The 18,505-nt window shown below is 51.7% G+C and overlaps 1 protein-coding gene across 2 annotated transcripts; it reads left to right on the top strand.

The window, feature by feature from the left end:
* Nucleotides 1-436: 436 nt before the first annotated feature.
* On the top strand, nucleotides 437-17,789 carry PPRC1 (PPARG related coactivator 1). 2 transcript variants are annotated; one of them, XM_030807933.1, is made up of 14 exons: nucleotides 437-666; nucleotides 5,303-5,491; nucleotides 6,072-6,218; nucleotides 6,332-6,433; nucleotides 6,550-9,457; nucleotides 10,496-10,549; nucleotides 11,702-11,759; nucleotides 12,473-12,543; nucleotides 14,121-14,844; nucleotides 15,832-15,981; nucleotides 16,088-16,154; nucleotides 16,277-16,398; nucleotides 16,638-16,789; nucleotides 17,382-17,782. In XM_030807933.1, the coding sequence occupies exons 1-14, from the start codon at nucleotides 514-516 to the stop codon at nucleotides 17,483-17,485; spliced, it is 5,001 nt and encodes a 1,666-aa protein (XP_030663793.1). In that variant the 5' UTR covers nucleotides 437-513; the 3' UTR covers nucleotides 17,486-17,782. The 2 variants fall into 2 exon arrangements, with proteins under 2 accessions (XP_030663793.1, XP_030663796.1); XM_030807936.1 differs by lacking the exons at nucleotides 12,473-12,543; nucleotides 14,121-14,844 and having other exon boundaries at nucleotides 445-666; nucleotides 17,382-17,789.
* Nucleotides 17,790-18,505: the final 716 nt, after the last annotated feature.

Below are 18,505 nucleotides of genomic sequence, written 5' to 3'. Positions count from 1 at the left end.
ATTTTCCGATTAAATTTGCAGTATTGCCGCAGTATGGGATTAGGTGAGGATTAGCGCTTGGAGCGCAAGTGCCCACTAGGGGGTGGTGTTTCAAAACATATATAGGCCCAGTTGGCCCCACTTGGACTAACGTGAAAGGAACGTACAGCAGGTAGAACGTCAAAGAGGACGTTCCAACAGTTGGACAAGTTAACGACAATAAAATACGCAAATGTTAACTTTCCCCCTTACTGCTAAGCGCTCCCTAAATCGGTAACCCAGTGTAACGCGAAACTAAGCCCTACAGGATGCCTGGAGCTAGCGCCAAACGGTCCCCACTTAAAGCGACTACTAGTCCCAGGAATCTTCGCGCGAGGCCAAGGCCTTCTTCCAGGGTGCAAGTGGGTCTCGCCGCACGGCTCTCTGGGATTCGTAGTCTTGCAGTGTCATTCGGGAGTTGTAGTTCCCTTCCCACAATCGGCTGGGCGAGGCGGCGCCGGTGATCAGAGCAGCGCTGGGTGTTCAGGGGCCAAGATGGCGGCGCGCCGGGGACGGAGAGACGGAGTCGCGCCGCCCCCGAGTGGGGGCCCCGGTCCGGACCCTGGCGGGGGAGCCCGCGGCAGCGGTTGGGGGAGTCGAAGCCAAGCGCCGTATGGGACTTTGGGCGCTGTGAGCGGCGGCGAGCAGGTGAGAGGCTGGCTGGCGGCCCGCGGCAGGCAGCAAAGCAGTGTGTGCCGGGTGGTGACACGTGGACGCCACAGGAAAGGGAGGAAGCGCCTGAGAGTCGATGCGGGGTGGCCGCGGGAGCCGGGCCGGACCAAGTGGACCCTAGGCCGTTTGCTGGGGGTAGGCGGACAGAGGCAGCGTCTCTACGGCCATTCTTGGGGGACGCTGGAGGGGCAGAGTGGGGTGTCGGAAACATAACCCGCGGTTGGGGGTCAGGGGTTCGGACTTGGGGTCGAAGGCTGAGACCTCCCTGTAAGGATGCCCAGTGAGGCTCCCCGAGCCTGGCGCCGCAGTTCCCTTTTCGGAGCCACGTGGGGTGGGGGGAGCAATTTTCCCGGGAGAACTTGTCTCCTCCCCTCCCCCTCTAGGCGGCCCCGGCATCCACGTGGGTCGGGCTCCTGGTGGAGGGGGGCGCAGGCCGCGGGTCCACGTGGGGGCGGGGAAGGAACGTCCACGTGGCTCCCGTCCCAGGCTGTCGGGCATCTAGTATCGGCCTTGGAGCCTGGCTGACGCGAACTGGGTGTGTCTCCACCGGTCCCGCCATCTCCTGCCGGGGCTGGAGGCCCGGGCCGGGAAGGAAGGTAAGGGCTGCTAGAGTTAACTTTGTTCAGAGCCTTGGAGGTTTTTTTTTTTCCCTGCTGCTTGGGTCCGCAACGTCTCTCCACTGCGGATGGTGAAGGACTCTCCAGATGTTCCGGGAGTTTGTTCCCTGCGGATGGCTGAGTGTGATGGGGAGGGTAGAGGGCTGAGGCTGAAGGGTTATGGAGGAGTGAGTTTGTGGCACTTCTGTCTGACCGGCTTGGGGTGGGTTGTGAGTCACGGGCATTGGCGTTTTGGTTGCCTTGCAGTCTTGCCTTAATAGTGATTCAAGGGGCATGGGGAGTGTCAACATATACCTGGGACAAGGTTAAGAAAGGGAAAGGGAATCCTCTTCTCTCCTCACTTTTCCCTCCAGTATCTCTTTTGGGAAGGCATGCTCCTGTAATCTGACACGCAGAAACTGGGGTGGTCCGTACTTATGGCCTTTAGATTTTTTGCTGGGGATGGGAAAAGTTGGAGGCGGTTTGAGAACTGTTCAACATGTTGTTCAACAGTTGAACATGTACTGGATGAGGGGGAATTCTGTTAGATTTTTTTTCTTGGCCTTCAAAAAGTGTTATTGTTCTACTCTACGATGGAGGGCATCTTAAAAGTTTCCACCCAGGGTGGAAGGGGCAGGAATTAGTTTGAACTGTTACCTCTCTTAAACAATTAAGCTGAGTCCTTGACAGCATTTTTTGCGTGTTACTAGGTGGAAGTTGGGCTGCAGGCTGCCTGGTAATGTCAGGTCCGGCAGACCAATCCAGGCCCTTGCCCAGGGGAGAATGGTTTCTGGGGCAAGAATTTGGGAGCGCTGATCCCTTCTCCCCTACTTTCTCAGAGGTCACATCTTTTGGGGCTGGTGCTGCCTACCTACCAGGGCTCCAGGGACTAGGCCGTAATCTCAAGGCAATGCCCAGCTCTCTATGAACCATTCATCTTCACCTCCATCAGGTGTCCAGTCAGAGACACACCCTCACACCTGACCTCACCCATCACTGAATTCCCAAATAGCACAGGGAGAGTCAGGAAGGATCCAAGATCCAGCTATAATAGTTAAGTGGTAATTTGGGATTGGAGAGGATCTCATGGGGAGATTGTCATTCCCTTCCCCCCAAAACCAAAGATGGGTATATGTGAGCTGGTCAGTCAACCAGTTATTGAAATACCATTATGTTTAGGCACAGGGGGTACACTGGTAAACCACACAAACATGGTCTTTATCGCTCAGGATCTATGTTTTAGTCAGCATAGACCGATGATAAATAATAATGGGACGAAAGTGCAGGATATTTGGGATTATGTAATTGGCAGTAGTGATCTACTTTGCAGAGTCTGGGAGGGGACATTTAAAGCTGAGATGTTAAGACTGTGGAAAACCTTTAATCAGGGAATAGTGAAGGCCTCAAGGAGGAAGAGAGCATGGCTTATTGGAGAAACCAAGACCTGTACTACAGAGTAGTGGGAGAGGACATGCTGGAGCAGAAGTCTGGTGGAGAAGACAGGACTTTTGTAAGCTATATATTTATATATATACACATATTTTTGTTTGTTTGTTTTGTTTTTTTGTTTTTGTTTTTTGAGATGGAGTCTTGCTTTGTCACCCAGGTTGGAGTGCAGTGGTGTGATCTTGGCTCACTGCAACCTCCATCTCCTGGGTTCATGCTATTCTCCTGCCTCAGCCTCCTGAGTAGCTGGGATTACAGGCATGCACCACCATACCTGGCTAATTTTTGTATTTTTAGTAAAGACAGGGTTTCACCATATTGGTCAGGCTGGTCTTGAACTCCTGACCTCAAGTGATCCACCCATCTCAGCCTCCCAAAGTGCTGGGATTATAGGCGTGAGCCACCATGCCTGGCCTGTAAGCTATATTAAAGAGTTTCAATCTAATGCTAAGAGCAGTAAAATGCCATTGAAGGGATTTAGGGAGGGTCTCAGGCAGTGATCAGATATGCATTTAAAAAGTTTCTGGCTGTTTTTGAACCCTGGAGGGAGAAGGTTTGGTGGGGGAAAGCTAGTTGGGAGGTTTTTGAAGTTAGAGATGCTGATGGCTGGCTCACTTTCAGCCTGGGCTTAGCACTCGGATGATCTTGGTACTTTGGGAGCTGTGCTATTTGGGAATTGAGTGATGGGTGAGGTCAGGTGTGAGGGTGTGTCTCTGACTGGACACTTGATGGAGGTGAAGATAAGTGGTTCATAGAGAGCTGGGCATTGTCTTGAGATTCCAGCCTAGTGGCTGGGGCTCTGGTAGGTAGGTGGTGGCAGAGCAAGTGGAGTTGCAGCCTCTTGGCTCACCCTGGAGTGTTTGCAGAGCCAGGTGCTATTCAGCTGCTGGTTTGTAATTATAGGATTGTGAAGGCTTGGGAGGAGTTAGTGCCTAAAACCTACCACGTTTCGCTTATTCTCTGGGCCTGGCCTCCTAATGTGTCCTTAACCAGCCTTTCCTTTTCCTGGGCGTTGGTACTCAGCTCTGTTAGGAGGGTATGTATTGGCGGAGTGTGGGGGGTGGGAGTGTGGAAGACACCTGTTGCTTTTTTCTTTTGAAAGTGGTGCAGAATTTCACTTTGTTGCAGAAGGGGAAAGGGAAGGTCTGGCCTGTCTGTATGTGATCCGGTTCTCAGGCCTTTTTACTTCATGTTTCCTATGCGGTAGTTTCCCCTTATCCACAGTTTCTGTTAACCTGCCGTCAACTGGGGTCTAAAAATACGTGAGTACAGTAAAGTGAGATATTCTGAGAGCCAGAGAGACCACATTCGCATAAGTTTTATTATAGTATATTGTTTTAATTATTCTATTTTATTATTAATTTCTTATTGTGCCTAATTTATAAGTTAAACTTCATCATTGGTATATATTGGTAGTATCTGGTTTCAGGTATCTACTGGGGATCTTGGAACATATCCCTCTAGGATAAGGGGGGATTACTGTAGTGGAGATCCCCATGGCTCTGGCCTCACCACTACCATTCTGGTCCCTTCTGGCCCTGCCCACACCCACACTCTTGACAGGTCTGGGCGGGCTGCTTGATGCCTGACACAAGAGGCCGTAAATGCTGCTAGTTCTTAGAGGAGTGTGGGGCGGGGCCTTTCCATCTAGGGAATCAAGCTTTCTCTTCACTTGCTCACCTGGTAGGAGTGGAGAAGAGGCCCTTCCCTTGGAATTACCATTGAGAGGTTGAGTGTCTCACTGTTGGGCCTTCAAAATAAGTGTCGGCCGGGCGTGGTGGCTCACGCCTGTAATCACAGCACTTTCAGAGGCCGAGTCAGGCGGATCACTTGAGGTTTGGAGTTTGAGACCAGCCTGGCCAATATGGTGAAACCCTGTCTCTACTAAAAATACAAAAATTAACCAGGCGTGGTGGTGGGCGCCTATAATCCCAGCTGTTCCAGAGGCTGAGGCAGGAGAATCGCTTGAACCCAGGAGACCGAACCCATGAGTGTCATGGGGCTGGGGGTAGGGGGTGGGGTGTGATTGCCAGAAAAGTTAATGCTGCAGAAAAGTCTATGATTTTAGAGTTATGAGGAGAGATCACCGTGGGCTGGGGAAGCTGGGGTGTCTTCTTGAAGAAGGTAGGATTTGCACTAAGCAGAGAGCAGAGACCTAAATGGGATTTGAGGTAGGTGAGGTTGTTGGAGCTGAAGCTGTCTCCTTGCTGACCTCTTTTGCTTTGGTGTGCCCCTCAGACTGTTATCTTCACTGCTGCCAGTAGATGATTCTGAACAATCTTGATTTTCCTGATGTTTTCACTCCCGGGTTTTAATCTCCTGTGACTCTAGCTGTTTCTGGTTGGAGCCCAAACATTTTTCTGCCCCAGAAGGTCCTTGAAAACTGCCATCCTGGTTGGGGCTTTTGCTCATAGGTTGTGCTTCTCTCTGCTCTGCTAGCCCAGAAGTTTGGCGACAGTGTTGCTGCTGCTGAGTTTGGGCCCAGCAGTGGAGGGCACCTGATTTATGGAGCATATCAATCAGCTGCTGCTAGAGAGCTCATACCCTTCTCACCTTCTTCTCTGCTCCAGGTGCTGCTGCATGAGGACGGGGGTGATTCTGGCTTTGTCAGTCTCTCTCGGCTGGGCCCATCTCTGAGGGACAAGGACCTGGAAATGGAGGAGCTAATGCTGCAGGATGAGACACTGCTGGGGACCATGCAGAGCTACATGGATGCCTCCCTTATCTCCCTCATCGAGGATTTCGGGAGCCTTGGAGAGGTGAGCTGGGGCCGGACTCTGAAATCTTCAAGCAGGAGGTTTACATGGGAGGTTCTAGCTCAAATTCTTGGCATGGCTCTGCTCTCCCAGGACCTTAGCTTCTTCCTGGGTGCCCAACCTGAACCCTTCAAGTGTATTTTTGTCTCTAAGTGGGAATTAGACTGCAGGCTGCCAGATTATGTCCCATGTAAGAATTCCTTTCCTAGCTTAGACTATAGTCCAAGGCCTTTCCCACTGTCTGGGCCCCTGAACTACATGTCCAGAGGGTTCTGATCTCTGTTTTTCAGCTCATTTCTAGCCTAGCCGATGGTTGTCTGCTGAGCATCCCACATCTTATTTGAGGGTAGGGGAATGTGTGAAACCCAAGCTTGAGTCAAGTCTGACAGGTCTCTGTTGACACCAGAGAGCTGGTGGATGGTAGCTGAGATTGGAATCCATGCCTTCTGGTATTCAGATCCCTCTCACTGCCCCATTAGCTGAGTTGAACCTGGGAGACTGATTCTCTTGATATCCAGTCCTTAGTAGCATAGTAGGTCATTAGGGATGTTGGTAGGACCTTCTGGTTGTTTTTCTGGAGCAGAGCAGGTTATCTCTGGAGGACCAGAATGAAGTGTCGCTGCTCACGGCTCTGACGGAGATCTTGGACAATGCAGATTCTGAGAACCTTTCTCCATTTGACAGCATTCCTGATTCGGAGCTGCTTGTGTCACCCCGGGAGGGCTCCTCTGTGAGTGTGGGACCAGGGGAAGGGGATTGGTACAAAGTTTAGACCCATGCCTGTGGACCTACTCATATAGCTCTGAAGCATAGACTGATCTCAGGTCTTTCTTTCCCTCTTAGCTGCACAAGCTGCTTACTCTCTCTCGGACACCGCCAGAACGTGACCTCATCACCCCAGTTGACCCACTGGGGCCCAGTACAGGCAGCAGTAGAGGGAGTGGGGTAAGCCTGACCTTGGGGGCTTCAGAAACTCCCAGGTGGGAGGAGTGTGTGGGGACAGGTCTGGAAAATACTTTCCCAAAGAAAACTCCTCCTGAGACCTCTCTTCTCTCCTGCAGGTTGAAATGTCTCTTCCAGATCCCTCTTGGGACTTCTCCTCACCCTCTTTCTTAGAGACCTCTTCCCCCAAGCTTCCTAGCTGGAGACCCCCAAGATCAAGACCACGCTGGGGCCAATCCCCACCTCCCCAGCAGCGCAGTGATGGAGAAGAAGAGGAGGAGGTGGCCAGCTTCAGTGGCCAGATTTTTGCTGGGGAGCTTGACAACTGTGTGAGCAGTATCCCGGACTTCCCCATGCATTTGGCCTGCCCTGAGGAGGAAGATAAAGCAACAGCAGCAGAGATGGCAGTGCCAGCAGCTGGTGATGAGAGCATCTCCTCCCTGAGTGAGCTGGTGCGGGCCATGCACCCATACTGCCTGCCCAACCTCACCCAACTGGCATCACTTGAGGATGAGCTTCGGGAGCAGCCAGATGATTTGACACTGCCTGAGGGCTGTGTAGTGCTGGAGATTGTGGGGCAGGCAGCCACAGCTGGCGATGACCTGGAGATCCCAGTTGTGGTGCGACAGGTCTCTCCTGGACCCCGGCCTGTGCTCCTGGATGACTCGCTAGAGACTAGTTCTGCCTTGCAGCTGCTCATGCCTACACTGGAGTCAGAGACGGAGGCTGCTGTGCCCAAGGGAACCCTGTGCTCTGAGAAAGAGGGGTTGTCATTGAACTCAGAGGAGAAGCTGGACTCAGCCTGCTTATTGAAGCCCAGGGAGGTCCTGGAGCCGGTGGTGCCCAAGGAGCCTGAGAACCCACCTGCCAGTGCAGCACCAGGTGCCCAGAGAGCTCGAAAGGGCAGGAAGAAGAAGAGTAAGGAGCAGCCAGCAGCCTGTGTGGAAGGCTATGCCAGGAGGCTGAGGTCATCTTCTCGCGGGCAGTCTACCGTAGGTACAGAAGTGACCTCTCAGGTAGACAACGTGCAGAAACAGCCTCAGGAAGAACTTCAAAGAGAGTCTGGGCCTCTCCAGGGTAAGGGGAAGCCCCGGGCTTGGGCTCGGGCCTGGGCAGCTGCCTTGGAGAATCCTAGCCGTAAGAACTTGGAGAGAAGTGCTGGACAATGTAGTCCTGCTAAAGAAGGCCCTCTAGACCTCTACCCCAAGCTCGCTGACACTATCCAAGCCAATCCTATACCAACCCATCTCTCATTGGTCAACTCTGCCCAAGCCAGCCCCATGCCAGTTGACTCTGTTGAAGCTGATCCTACTGCAGTTGGCCCTGTTCTAGCTGGCCCTGTACCTGTTGACCCTGGGTTGGTTGACCTTGCTTCAACCAGCTCAGAACTGGTTGAACCTCTCCCGGCTGAGCCAGTGCTGATCAACCCAGTCATGGCTGACTCAGCAGCAGTTGACCCTGCAGTGGTTCCCATCTCAGATAACTTGCCACCAGTTGATGCTTGCCACCAGTCTGGCCCAGCACCAGTTGATCTAGCACTAGTTGACCCTGTTCCTAATGACCTGACTCCAGTTGACCCAGTGCTAGTTAAGTCCAGACCAACTGATCCCAGACGTGGTGCAGTGTCATCAGCCCTGGGGGGTTCAGCACCCCAGCTCCTCATAGAGTCAGAGTCCTTGGACCCACCAAAGACCATCATCCCTGAAGTCAAAGAGGTTGTGGATTCTCTGAAAATTGAAAGTGGTACCAGTGCTACAACCCATGAAGCCAGACCTCGCCCTCTCAGCTTGTCTGAGTACCGGCGACGAAGGCAGCAACGCCAAGCAGAAACAGAAGAGAGAAGTCCCCAGCCCCCAACTGGGAAGTGGCCTAGCCTTCCAGAGGCTCCCACAGGGCTGGCAGACATCCCTTGTCTTGTCATCCCACCAGCCCCAGCCAAGAAGACAGCTCTGCAGAGAAGCCCTGAAGCGCCCCCTGAGATTTGCCTTGTGCCTGTAGGTCCCAGCCCTGCTTCTCCTAGTCCTGAGCCACCTGTAAGCAAACCTGTGGCCTCAGCTCCCACTGAGCAGGTGCCATCCCAGGAGATGCCACTGTTGGCGAGATCTTTCCCTCCTGTGCAGTCTGTGTCCCCTGTTGTGCCCACACCTCCTGCGATGTCTACTGCCCTGCCTTTCCCTGCAGGTAGGCTGGGCATGCCCCCCAGTCTGCCCCCACCTCCCTTGCAGCCTCCTAGTCTTCCATTGTCTATGGGGCCAGTACTACCTGATCCGTTTACTCACTATGCCCCCGTGCCACCCTGGCCTTGTTATCCTCATGTGTCCCCTTCTGGCTATCCTTGCCTGCCCCCCCCACCAACAGTGCCCCTAGTGTCTGGTACTCCTGGTGCCTGTGCTGTGCCTCCCACTTGCAATGTGCCTTGGGCACCCCCTCCTGCCCCAGTCTCACCTTACAGTTCCACCTGTACCTATGGGCCCTTGGGATGGGGCCCAGGGCCTCAACATGCTCCATTCTGGTCTACTGTTCCCCCACCTCCTTTGCCTCCAGCCTCCACTGGGAGAGCTGTTCCCCAACCCAAGATGGAGTCTAGGGGCACTCCAGCTGGCCCTCCTGAAAATGTACTTCCCGTGTCGATGGCTCCTCCCCTCAGTCTTGGGCTACCTGGCCATGGAGCTCCTCAGACAGAGCCTACCAAGGTGGAGGTCAAGCCAGTGCCTGCATCTCCCCATCCGAAACACAAGGTGTCTGCCCTGGTGCAAAGTCCCCAGATGAAGGCTCCAGCATGTGTGTCTGCTGAAGGTGTGACTGTTGAGGAACCTGCATCAGAGAGGCTAAAGCCTGAGACCCAAGAGACCAGGCCCAGGGACAAGCCCCCCTTGCCTGCTACCAAGGCTGTTCCGACACCAAGGCAGAGCACTGTCCCCAAGCTGCCTGCTGTCCACCCAGCCCGTCTAAGGAAGCTGTCCTTCCTGCCTACCCCACGTACTCAGGGTTCTGAAGATGTGGTGCAGGCTTTCATCAGTGAGATTGGTGAGTGCCACACAGTTCCCCCACATAGTCCCCAAGTTGGCTGGGGGACTCTTCTCTGTAGAATAGGATAAGCCACCCTGATGAGGCTGGCCTTTGTTGGATTTCTTTGGAGGAGTTTTTTTGTTTTTATTTTGAGACAGAGTCTTGCTCTGTCTCCAGGCTGGAGTGCAGTGGCGCAATCTCGGCTCACTGCCTCCCGGGTTCAAGCAATTCTCATGCCTCAGCCTCCCAAGTAGCTGGGACTACAGGTGCCTGCCACCACGTCCGGCTAATTTTTGTGTTTTTAGTAGAGACGAGGTTTCACCATGTTGGCCAGGTTGGTCTTGATCTCCTGATCTCGTGATCCACCTGCCTCAGCCTCCCAAAGTGCTGAGATTACAGGCGTAAGCTGCTGCGACATGACTTTTTTTATTTATTTATTTTTTTTTAAGATGGAGTCTCCCTCTGTCGCCCAGGCTGGAGTGCAGTGGCATGATCTTGGCTCACCGCAACCTCCACCTCCCGAGTTCAAGCGATTCTCCTGCCTCAGCCTCCCCAGTAGCTGGGATTACAGGTGCTCACACCCATGCCCGGCTTTTTGTATTTTTAGTAGAGATGAGGTTTCACCATGTTGTCCAGGTTGGTCTCAATCTCTCCTGACCTCGTGATCCGCCCGCCTCAGCCTCCCCAAGTGCTGGGATTACAGGTGTGAGCCACCGCCCCTGGCCTGTTTTTATTTTTAAGAGATGAGGTCTCACTGTGTTGCCCAGGCTGTACTTGAACTCCTGGGCTCAAGTGGTCCTCCCACCTCAGCCTTTCAGATAGCTGGGATTTATAGGCACAGGTGTGTGCCATTGTGCCTGGCTGTGGAGGGTTCTTCAGAGGCAGAGCTCTGTGTTGGTTTGAATCCTTCATGCTTTGTGCTGCTACCTTGGTTCACTTAGTACAGAGGGCAGGGGGAGTGGAAAGGGAGAAGTGAGATGATTTGGGGGCTTCCTGGGACCTGTGTACTCAGTTGATAGGGGCTCGTTTTCAATCCTGTGTTGTGTGCCTCCACAGGAATTGAGGCATCGGACCTGTCCAGTCTGCTGGAGCAGTTTGAGAAATCAGAAGGTGAGGGAACATGGGTAGTTTTGCTCCAACTCTTTTTTTGGTGATACTTCTTTTGGGCCCAGCCCTGTGGTTGCTTAAACTAGGGTGAGAGGGGACAGCCTTAGCCACTAGAGCAGACCCCTAATTGGAAGAGGGAGACAAGATTGAACTGTGACGGTAATCCAAGCCAGGGACGGCAGTGATACAGTAAGAAAGGTATTAAAAAGAGTAGACTGGGAATCCAGGCCAGGCGTGGTGGCTCATGACTGTAATCTCAGCACTTTGGGAAGCTGAGGCGGGTGGATCATGAGGTCAGGAGTTTGAGACCAGCCTGGCCAACATGGTGAAACCCTGTATCTACTAAAAATACAAAAATTAGCTGGGCAAGGTTGCGGGCACCTGTAATCCCAGCTACTAGGGAGGCTGAGGCAGGAGAATTGCTTGAACCCAGCAGGCAGAGATTGCAGTGAGCTGAGATCATGCTATTGCACTCTAGCCTGGGCCACAAGGTGAGACTCTGTCTCAAAAAAAAAAAAAAAAAAAAAAAAGGGAATCCAGGCAGGTTGGGGTTGTTTAGGGACATTTTTCTAGAGGGAAGTAGCTTTCAGGCTGGGCATTGAAAGACAGGAATTCACAGAATATGTGTGGCAACTAAAGGCAGAGGGTAGGTATAGGAAGAATGGCATATGGCACATTTGAAAGGCAATGAATAGCTGGCTTTCTCAGTATAAGGCATGGATGTAGGTGCTATGGAGGACACTGTATCCTGTTCTCAAGGAGCTTATGGTCTAACTGGGGAGAAGAATCTACAGAAATGATTCCTGAGTTGGTAACAAGGCAAAATAGAAAATGTGATTTGTAGAACGAGAGTAGGCTGTGAGGCCAGGAAGCTAGTTAGGCCGATCATAGATCACTTTGAATGCTAGGCTTATACATTTGGACTTTATCTCAAATTCAGTGGAGGAATGTGGGTGTTTCTGAGCAAAAAAAAGACATGATTAAAAATAGTACTTGGGCATCCACTGGAGGAGACTGGATCTCTTTGGGGAGATCACAACAGGGAATATGTAGGCAAAGTGGATTTTCCTCCTTTGGGTCTCAAAGCAAGCCCTTCTGTGCCGCCTCAGTCTAGAACATCTGGTTGGGCTTTTAACTAGTATGGTTTCTTTGCAGCCAAAAAGGAGTGTCCTCCTCCGGCTCCTGCTGACAGCTTGGCTGTAGGAAACTCAGGGTAAGTATGGAGACGTGAGTGAGTTACCCTACAGCTGTTGGTCAGCAGCCGGCTGACACTCCAGGACCGTCAACTGGATGCCTCTGTTTGTAGGGACGTTGTAGTCAGCTCTAGAGTCTTTCCCTGTTTCCCCACCCCTTACTCTGCCTATCACTACTGGGCAGTGTCTTGGGTGGTGAGGTGAGAACAGGGCATGTTCACTGCCCTCCAGCTGATTCCAGTTGGGTTCCAAATGTCCCGGAGGTGCCTTTTATCTCCTGGCAAGTCATGCCTTTGGGGATTTCTTTCCTTCATTTAATAACACTTCAAGTTTGCTCAGTGCTGGTAATGGTGTAACTTAAAGTGAAGGAAGATGCTAATGGCTAGGACTCATTTTTCATGTTCATGGTCCTCCATCCTGTTCTGCCAAGCATGTTCCCCTCCACATTGATTTCAGGTTGGTGTGAGCTGGGCAGGTGAGACTCGATGTGAAGGAGGTGGGGGGTATTCAAGGTCATGGCCAGCCTGCCTCTTGGAATTGGGCAGGGCTCAGTTGAGACCCAATCTGTAGTTCAGTCAATAAGACCCTTTTGTGCAAGAAGATGATGATGGAGGCAGTTTGTGCATCCCTTTCTTCTCTGCACCCACCCCCTACCATTGATGTCTGAGAAAGGCAAATGTATAAGATATTGAGGAGGCAATGAATCAGGCTTTCCCTTTTCCCCCCCCGCCAGCGGCGTTGACATTCCCCAGGAGAAGAGGCCCCTAGACCGGTTACAAGCCCCAGAACTGGCCAACGTGGCAGGTGGGTTCAGGGTGGGGAATTCTGCCTGTGATTAGTCTATGCAGCAATATTTGCTGAGCCTACTCCAAATCAACTGTGTGTAGGCATTAAGGATATAGAGATCTGATCTCCAGCCTTGAGATACTCACAGTCTAGGGGGCAGACGTGTAAACGAATGAGCATGTTGAGTATCAGGTGCTATGTTACAGCCTATGGGCCAGGCGCAGTGGCTCGCGCCTGTAATCCCAGCACTTGTGGGAGGCTGAGGCGGGCAGATCACTTGAGGTCAGGAGTTCGAGACCAGCCTGGCCAACACAGTGAAACCCTATCTTTACTAAAAAAATACAAAAATTAGTTGGGTGTGGTGGTACACGCCTGTAGTCCCAGCTACTTGGGAGGCTGAGGCAGGAGAATTGCTTAAATCCAGGAGGTGGAGGTTGCAGTGAGCTGAGATCGTGCCACTGCACTCCAGCCTGGGGGACAGAGCAAGACTCTATCTCAAAAAAAAAAAAAAAGGCCGGGCGCGGTGGCCCGCGCCTGTAATCCCAGCACTTTGGGAGGCCGAGGCGGGCGGATCACGAGGTCAGGAGATCGAGACCATCCTGGCTAACACGGTGAAACCCCATCTCTACTAAAAATGCAAAAAAATTAGCCGGGCGTGATGGCGGGCACCTGTAGTCCCAGCTACTTGGGAGGCTGAGGCAGGAGAATGGCATGAACCTGGGAGGTTGAGCTTGCAGTGAGCTGAGATTGCACCACAGCCCTCCAGCCTAGGCGACAGAGCAAGACTCCGTCTTAAAAAAAAAAAAAAAAAAAAAATCTATGGATTACAGTGAGATGTGAAGAGGGACAGTCAGGGAAGGTTTATATAGAAACTAATCCCCTAAGCTGAGGCTTGAGAAACTCTATCAGGTGGTAGATTTAGGGGACAGGGCATTCTAGGAAGACGGAGCAGCTTGAATGAACTGAAGAAACAAAACCAACTGGGTATGTTTTGGGGAATTGTGAGAGGCTTGGTTTGGCTGGAGTGTAGTAGCTGATCAGGGCAGTGGGCAGAGGTAAAGCGAGAGAGAAAACTGGAGTGGTACATAGAAGGTCAGATTATAGGGACCTCGAATGCCATATTAAGCTCTTTGGACTTTATCCTGTGCATTGAAGAAACTTTGCCAGATTGGTTTTTGGGTGCTCCATCTAGCAGGAATGTAGAAGACAGGTGGACTCTGAGGCTGGAAGTGGGGAGATGATAGAAGATGACTGCATGAGTCCAGGCAAGATGCAGCCCAGAAGTCAGGCAGTACTGGGTGGAGGGGGCGGATCTGAGAATGGAGAGCTTAGACTCTAGGACCTGGCTACTAGGTTTGGGTAGTGAGAGGATGAGGGCTTCAGGAAGACCCTAGCTGGCTGGATTTCTCTTGCTGGTCCCCAAGTTGGGGAACATGGGGAAGGAGCAGTTGAAGCAGTGGGAGAAGTTGGGCTGCTTACCTTGCTTGGTGTACTTTGTGAGATGAGGTGGGGGTCTCTGGAGGCTGTATACACAGTATTTGGAAGCATAGAATCGGATCTCATCCTGCTATCTCCATCCTCCCTCCCCACCACAGGGCTCACCCCTCCAGCTACCCCTCCCCACCAGTTATGGAAGCCCCTGGCTGCTGTCTCACTGCTGGCCAAAGCCAAATCTCCTAAGTCCACCGCCCAGGAGGGAACCCTGAAGCCTGAAGGAGTTACGGAGGCCAAACATCCAGCTGCAGTTCGCCTCCAAGAAGGGGTCCACGGCCCTAGTCGAGTCCATGTGGGCTCTGGGGACCATGACTATTGTGTCCGGAGCAGGACTCCCCCAAAAAAGATGCCTGCCCTAGTCATTCCAGAGGTGGGCTCCCGATGGAATGTCAAGCGCCATCAGGACATCACCATCAAACCTGTCTTGTCCTTGGGCCCAGCTGCCCCTCCGCCCCCATGCATAGCTGCCTCCCGGGAGCCACTTGATCACAGGACTAGCAGTGAGCAGGCAGATCCCTCAGCGCCCTGCCTTGCCCCATCCAGCTTGCTGTCCCCTGAGGCCTCACCCTGCCGGAATGACATGAACACTAGGACTCCCCCTGAACCCTCAGCCAAGCAGCGGTCAATGCGCTGTTACCGAAAAGCCTGCAGGTCAGCCAGCCCCTCAAGCCAGGGTTGGCAGGGCCGCCGAGGCCGCAACAGCCGTTCTGTCAGCTCTGGGTCCAACCGGACCAGCGAAGCATCTTCCTCCTCATCCTCATCGTCGTCTTCCTCATCCCGATCTCGGTCCAGGTCCCTCTCCCCCCCACACAAGAGGTGGCGAAGGTGAGCTTTGATGGCCCTGTAGGTCCTCTCCATTTAGGAAGTTCACGTACTTCTGTGGTTTACTTTGAAAGCTTTTACCCGTTGACTTTGGTACTTTCAGGTGCTAAGGCTTCTATTTCTGTCTTTGGCTTTTGTGTTTTCCCTTTTCCTGGATTGTTGAAGGAGGCAAGCTGTGAGACGATTGCTTCTGTCCCCTGTTGGAGCTTGGGGTGTCAGTGAGGTCTCCTGCTTCCTTGAGACCTGCCTTGGGGAGACTTTTAGGGTTTGATTTTGACCATATTGATTTTTTTCACATACTGTATCAGCCTTCATTTTTGGTATTCTGGGTGCTATGTGAGGTAGTGGGTTACTTGTTAATAGAAAATAGTTCTTCCCTTAATCATCTGCTGAAGAAGGTGTCTGGGGCAGTTCCTTTGGGTGTCACTATGGCCTCATCTATTTCCTGGCAGTATCTTTTTTTTCCCAGTAACCAAGTTTTCCCACTTAATGAAGAATTCTTGGGTTTTGGAGATGATGTATATCTTCAGAACTGGCCCATACTACAAGTCTAGTAGTTACCTCTCTCATGGTCACAGTATTTCAGTGAGACCTGGTAGGGGAGCAATAGTAACCCAAAAGACCCAGGCTTGGCCCCAGCACCACAGATAGCTGGGTGTGAGACCTAGGGCTCAGCCCTCTCCCTGAGTCTCCATTTATATTTCTTCCTTTTTCTGATTTGTTAAATATTTTTCAATTTTTAAGTGCACAATTGAAAATAAATGTGATCTCTTCCAAAACACTCCACAACATTCCAGGTGCACCTAAAGTTCCATGAAGGGCCTCAGTTTGTTCATCTCTGAAGGAAAATTGTTTTTCTAGACCTCTTCTACTCTGCTTCATCTTTGGTCCTGAGCTTCCTAAAAGAAAGACAGGACTGGGGCCTGGGTGAGATAAGCAGAGTATACCTGAACCACTCCCAGCATTCCTGCATGCCCTCTTATCCTTCAGGTCCAGCTGTAGTTCCTCTGGACGTTCTCGAAGATGCTCTTCCTCTTCTTCGTCATCATCTTCCTCTTCGTCTTCCTCATCCTCATCATCCAGTTCTCGAAGCCGCTCACGCTCCCCATCCCCCCGCCGAAGAAGTGACAGGAGGCGGCGGTGAGCATGTGTTCAGGGAGCGCCATGCACCTGGGATGCAGGTCCCTAACAGTTGAGTCTTGAATTGTCTTATGTTTGGGGGGCTGATGACACCGTCTCTTGTCAGGTACAGCTCTTATCGTTCACATGACCATTACCAAAGGCAAAGAGTGCTGCAAAAGGAGCGTGCAATAGTGAGTAGAGGAACAGATCATGGGAGGAGGGGGCTTACCCCCTGAGCCTTGAGCTCAGAGAGCTGCCTGCAACTGTAGCCCTGGCTAATGGTGTGTTGATTTTTTTTCATTTCCAAACATAGGAAGAAAGAAGGGTGGTCTTCATTGGAAAGATACCTGGCCGCATGACTCGATCAGAGCTGAAACAGAGGTTCTCCGTTTTTGGAGAGATTGAGGAGTGCACCATCCACTTCCGTGTCCAGGGGTAAGCTTGGGCCCCAGGCTCAGGATGTTCTTTCTATCCCATTCATCTACCTTGATGTTTCTTTGTCTTGCCTCCTTGCTCTGGTGTGCTGAGCAATATGGGGCACCTTCATTTCTGCAGTCAAAGGGTTGGCCACTGGGAATGAGAAGAACCACCTCTGTACCTTGGGGTGCTGTGTCTCCTCCATGGCATGGGCCCATATAGCCACTCCAGCCCCTGCCTCACCCTCCTCCTACCAGGGACAACTACGGCTTCGTCACTTATCGCTATGCTGAGGAGGCATTTGCAGCCATTGAGAGTGGCCACAAGCTGCGGCAGGCAGATGAGCAGCCCTTTGATCTCTGCTTTGGGGGCCGAAGGCAGTTCTGCAAGAGGAGCTATTCTGATCTTGGTGAGTGGAGGGAGGGCCTAAAGCTTTGGAATACTTCATCCCCTCCCCAGAAGGGTTCCTAACCCTTTGTGAGTGGGGCTAGGCAGACTTATCTTAGTTTGACATACAAAGAACCCAAGGGGGCTGGGCACGGTGGCTCACGCCTGTAATCTCAGCACTTTGGGAGGCCGAGGCGGGCAAATCATGAGGTCAGGAGTTCAAGACCAGCCTGGCCAACATGATGAAACCCCGTCTCTACCAAAAATAGAAAAAATTAGCTGGAGGTGGTGGCACGCACCTGTAATCCCAGCTACTCGGGAGGCTGAGGCAGGAGAATTGCTTGAACCCGGGAGGCGGAGGTTGCAGTGAGCTGACATCACAACACTGCACTCCAGCCTGGGCGACAGAACGAGACTCTCAAAAAAAAAAAAAAAAAACCCAAGGGGTGGGATGAGAGGAGAAATGGGGACTGGGGACTCGCCTGTCTCTTTGACTTAAAATTAGAGCAATTTTCACTCCATCCGTTTTTGGGATGGGAGATGGCTAGCTGTTTGCAGACCCTGTGGTTGGGAAGTGTGGTCAGAGACCTTGAAGTTTGTCTTTACCTTTATAGACTCCAACCGGGAAGACTTTGACCCAGCACCTGTAAAGAGCAAATTTGATTCTCTTGACTTTGACACATTGTTGAAACAGGCCCAGAAGAACCTCAGGAGGTAACCTTGGGCCCTTCCCCGCTACCCTTTTTCTCCTTTGGAGGTGTCCAACCTCCTTCACCCCCTTCCCCTACTCTAGGGGAGAGAGCTGCTAGTGAGATGACTGTTTTATAAAGAAATGGAAAAAAGTGAAATAAAAAATATGTTGAATCAGATTTTTTAAAAGGGGTATTTGTTTTTTTATAACAGGTATTGAAACAAGTTAACTTGCATTCTTATGTAAGATAGGTGGGGCTGAGGGGATCCCCAGTGTTTGGAACATAAGTCACTATGCAGACTAATAAACATCAACTAGAGAGAACTCCCAACTGCTGTTGTGCGTCTTTATATGGTGCTAATGCCAAATGTATTCACTTTTCCTATCTGAACATGGTCCAGGGACATGCCTCTCACTGGTCAGGTGCAAAAATCCCACTGGATTTGAAACTTGGTTCCTCAGATGTATTGTCTAAAATGAGTCATTTAGGACAGTGCTTCTCAACTTTAAAGGGAATTTGAATCGTCTAGCAATCTTTTTAGAATGTAGATTCTGACAATGGGATGATGATACTGGTCCAGGAAGGGATTTTGATAACAAGGACTTAGAGAAGCTCACACTTGTTCCAAAGAAAGGTTTTCTAAACTGGGACTGGCGTATACCTTCATCATGTCAGTTATATTCATCATTTTATAATAGCTTGAGCACACTGCATGGCACAGCAGGTGCTCAAATTTTTTTTTTTTTTTTTTTTTTTTTTTTGAGACGGAGTCTCGCTCTGTCGCCCAGGCTGGAGTGCAGTGGCGCGATCTCGGCTCACTGCAAGTTCCGCCTCCCGGGTTCACGCCATTCTCCTGCCTCAGCCTCTCCGAGTAGCTGGGACTACAGGCGCCCGCCACCACGCCCGGCTAATTTTTTGTATTTTTAGTAGAGATGGGGTTTCACCGTGGTCTCGATCTCCTGACCTCGTGATCCGCCCGCCTCGGCCTCCCAAAGTGCTGGGATTACAAGCGTGAGCCACCGCGCCCAGCCTCAAATGTTTTAAAT

This window comes from Nomascus leucogenys, chromosome 3 (genome assembly GCF_006542625.1).
Source record: "Nomascus leucogenys isolate Asia chromosome 3, Asia_NLE_v1, whole genome shotgun sequence".
NCBI classification, from domain to species: domain Eukaryota; kingdom Metazoa; phylum Chordata; class Mammalia; order Primates; family Hylobatidae; genus Nomascus; species Nomascus leucogenys.
The sequence above is the reverse complement of the archived record's forward strand: the minus strand, read 5'-3'. Positions and strand labels throughout refer to the sequence as shown.

Bases quoted from the DNA above. Each gene is read 5' to 3' on its own strand.
- PPRC1 (XM_030807933.1), top strand. From the start codon at position 514: ATGGCGGCGCGCCGGGGACGGAGAGACGGAGTCGCGCCGCCCCCGAGT. The intron at 14,845-15,831 runs GTGAGCTTTGAT...CTTATCCTTCAG, and splicing joins CCACACAAGAGGTGGCGAAG to GTCCAGCTGTAGTTCCTCTG. The intron at 15,982-16,087 runs GTGAGCATGTGT...GTCTCTTGTCAG, and splicing joins AGAAGTGACAGGAGGCGGCG to GTACAGCTCTTATCGTTCAC.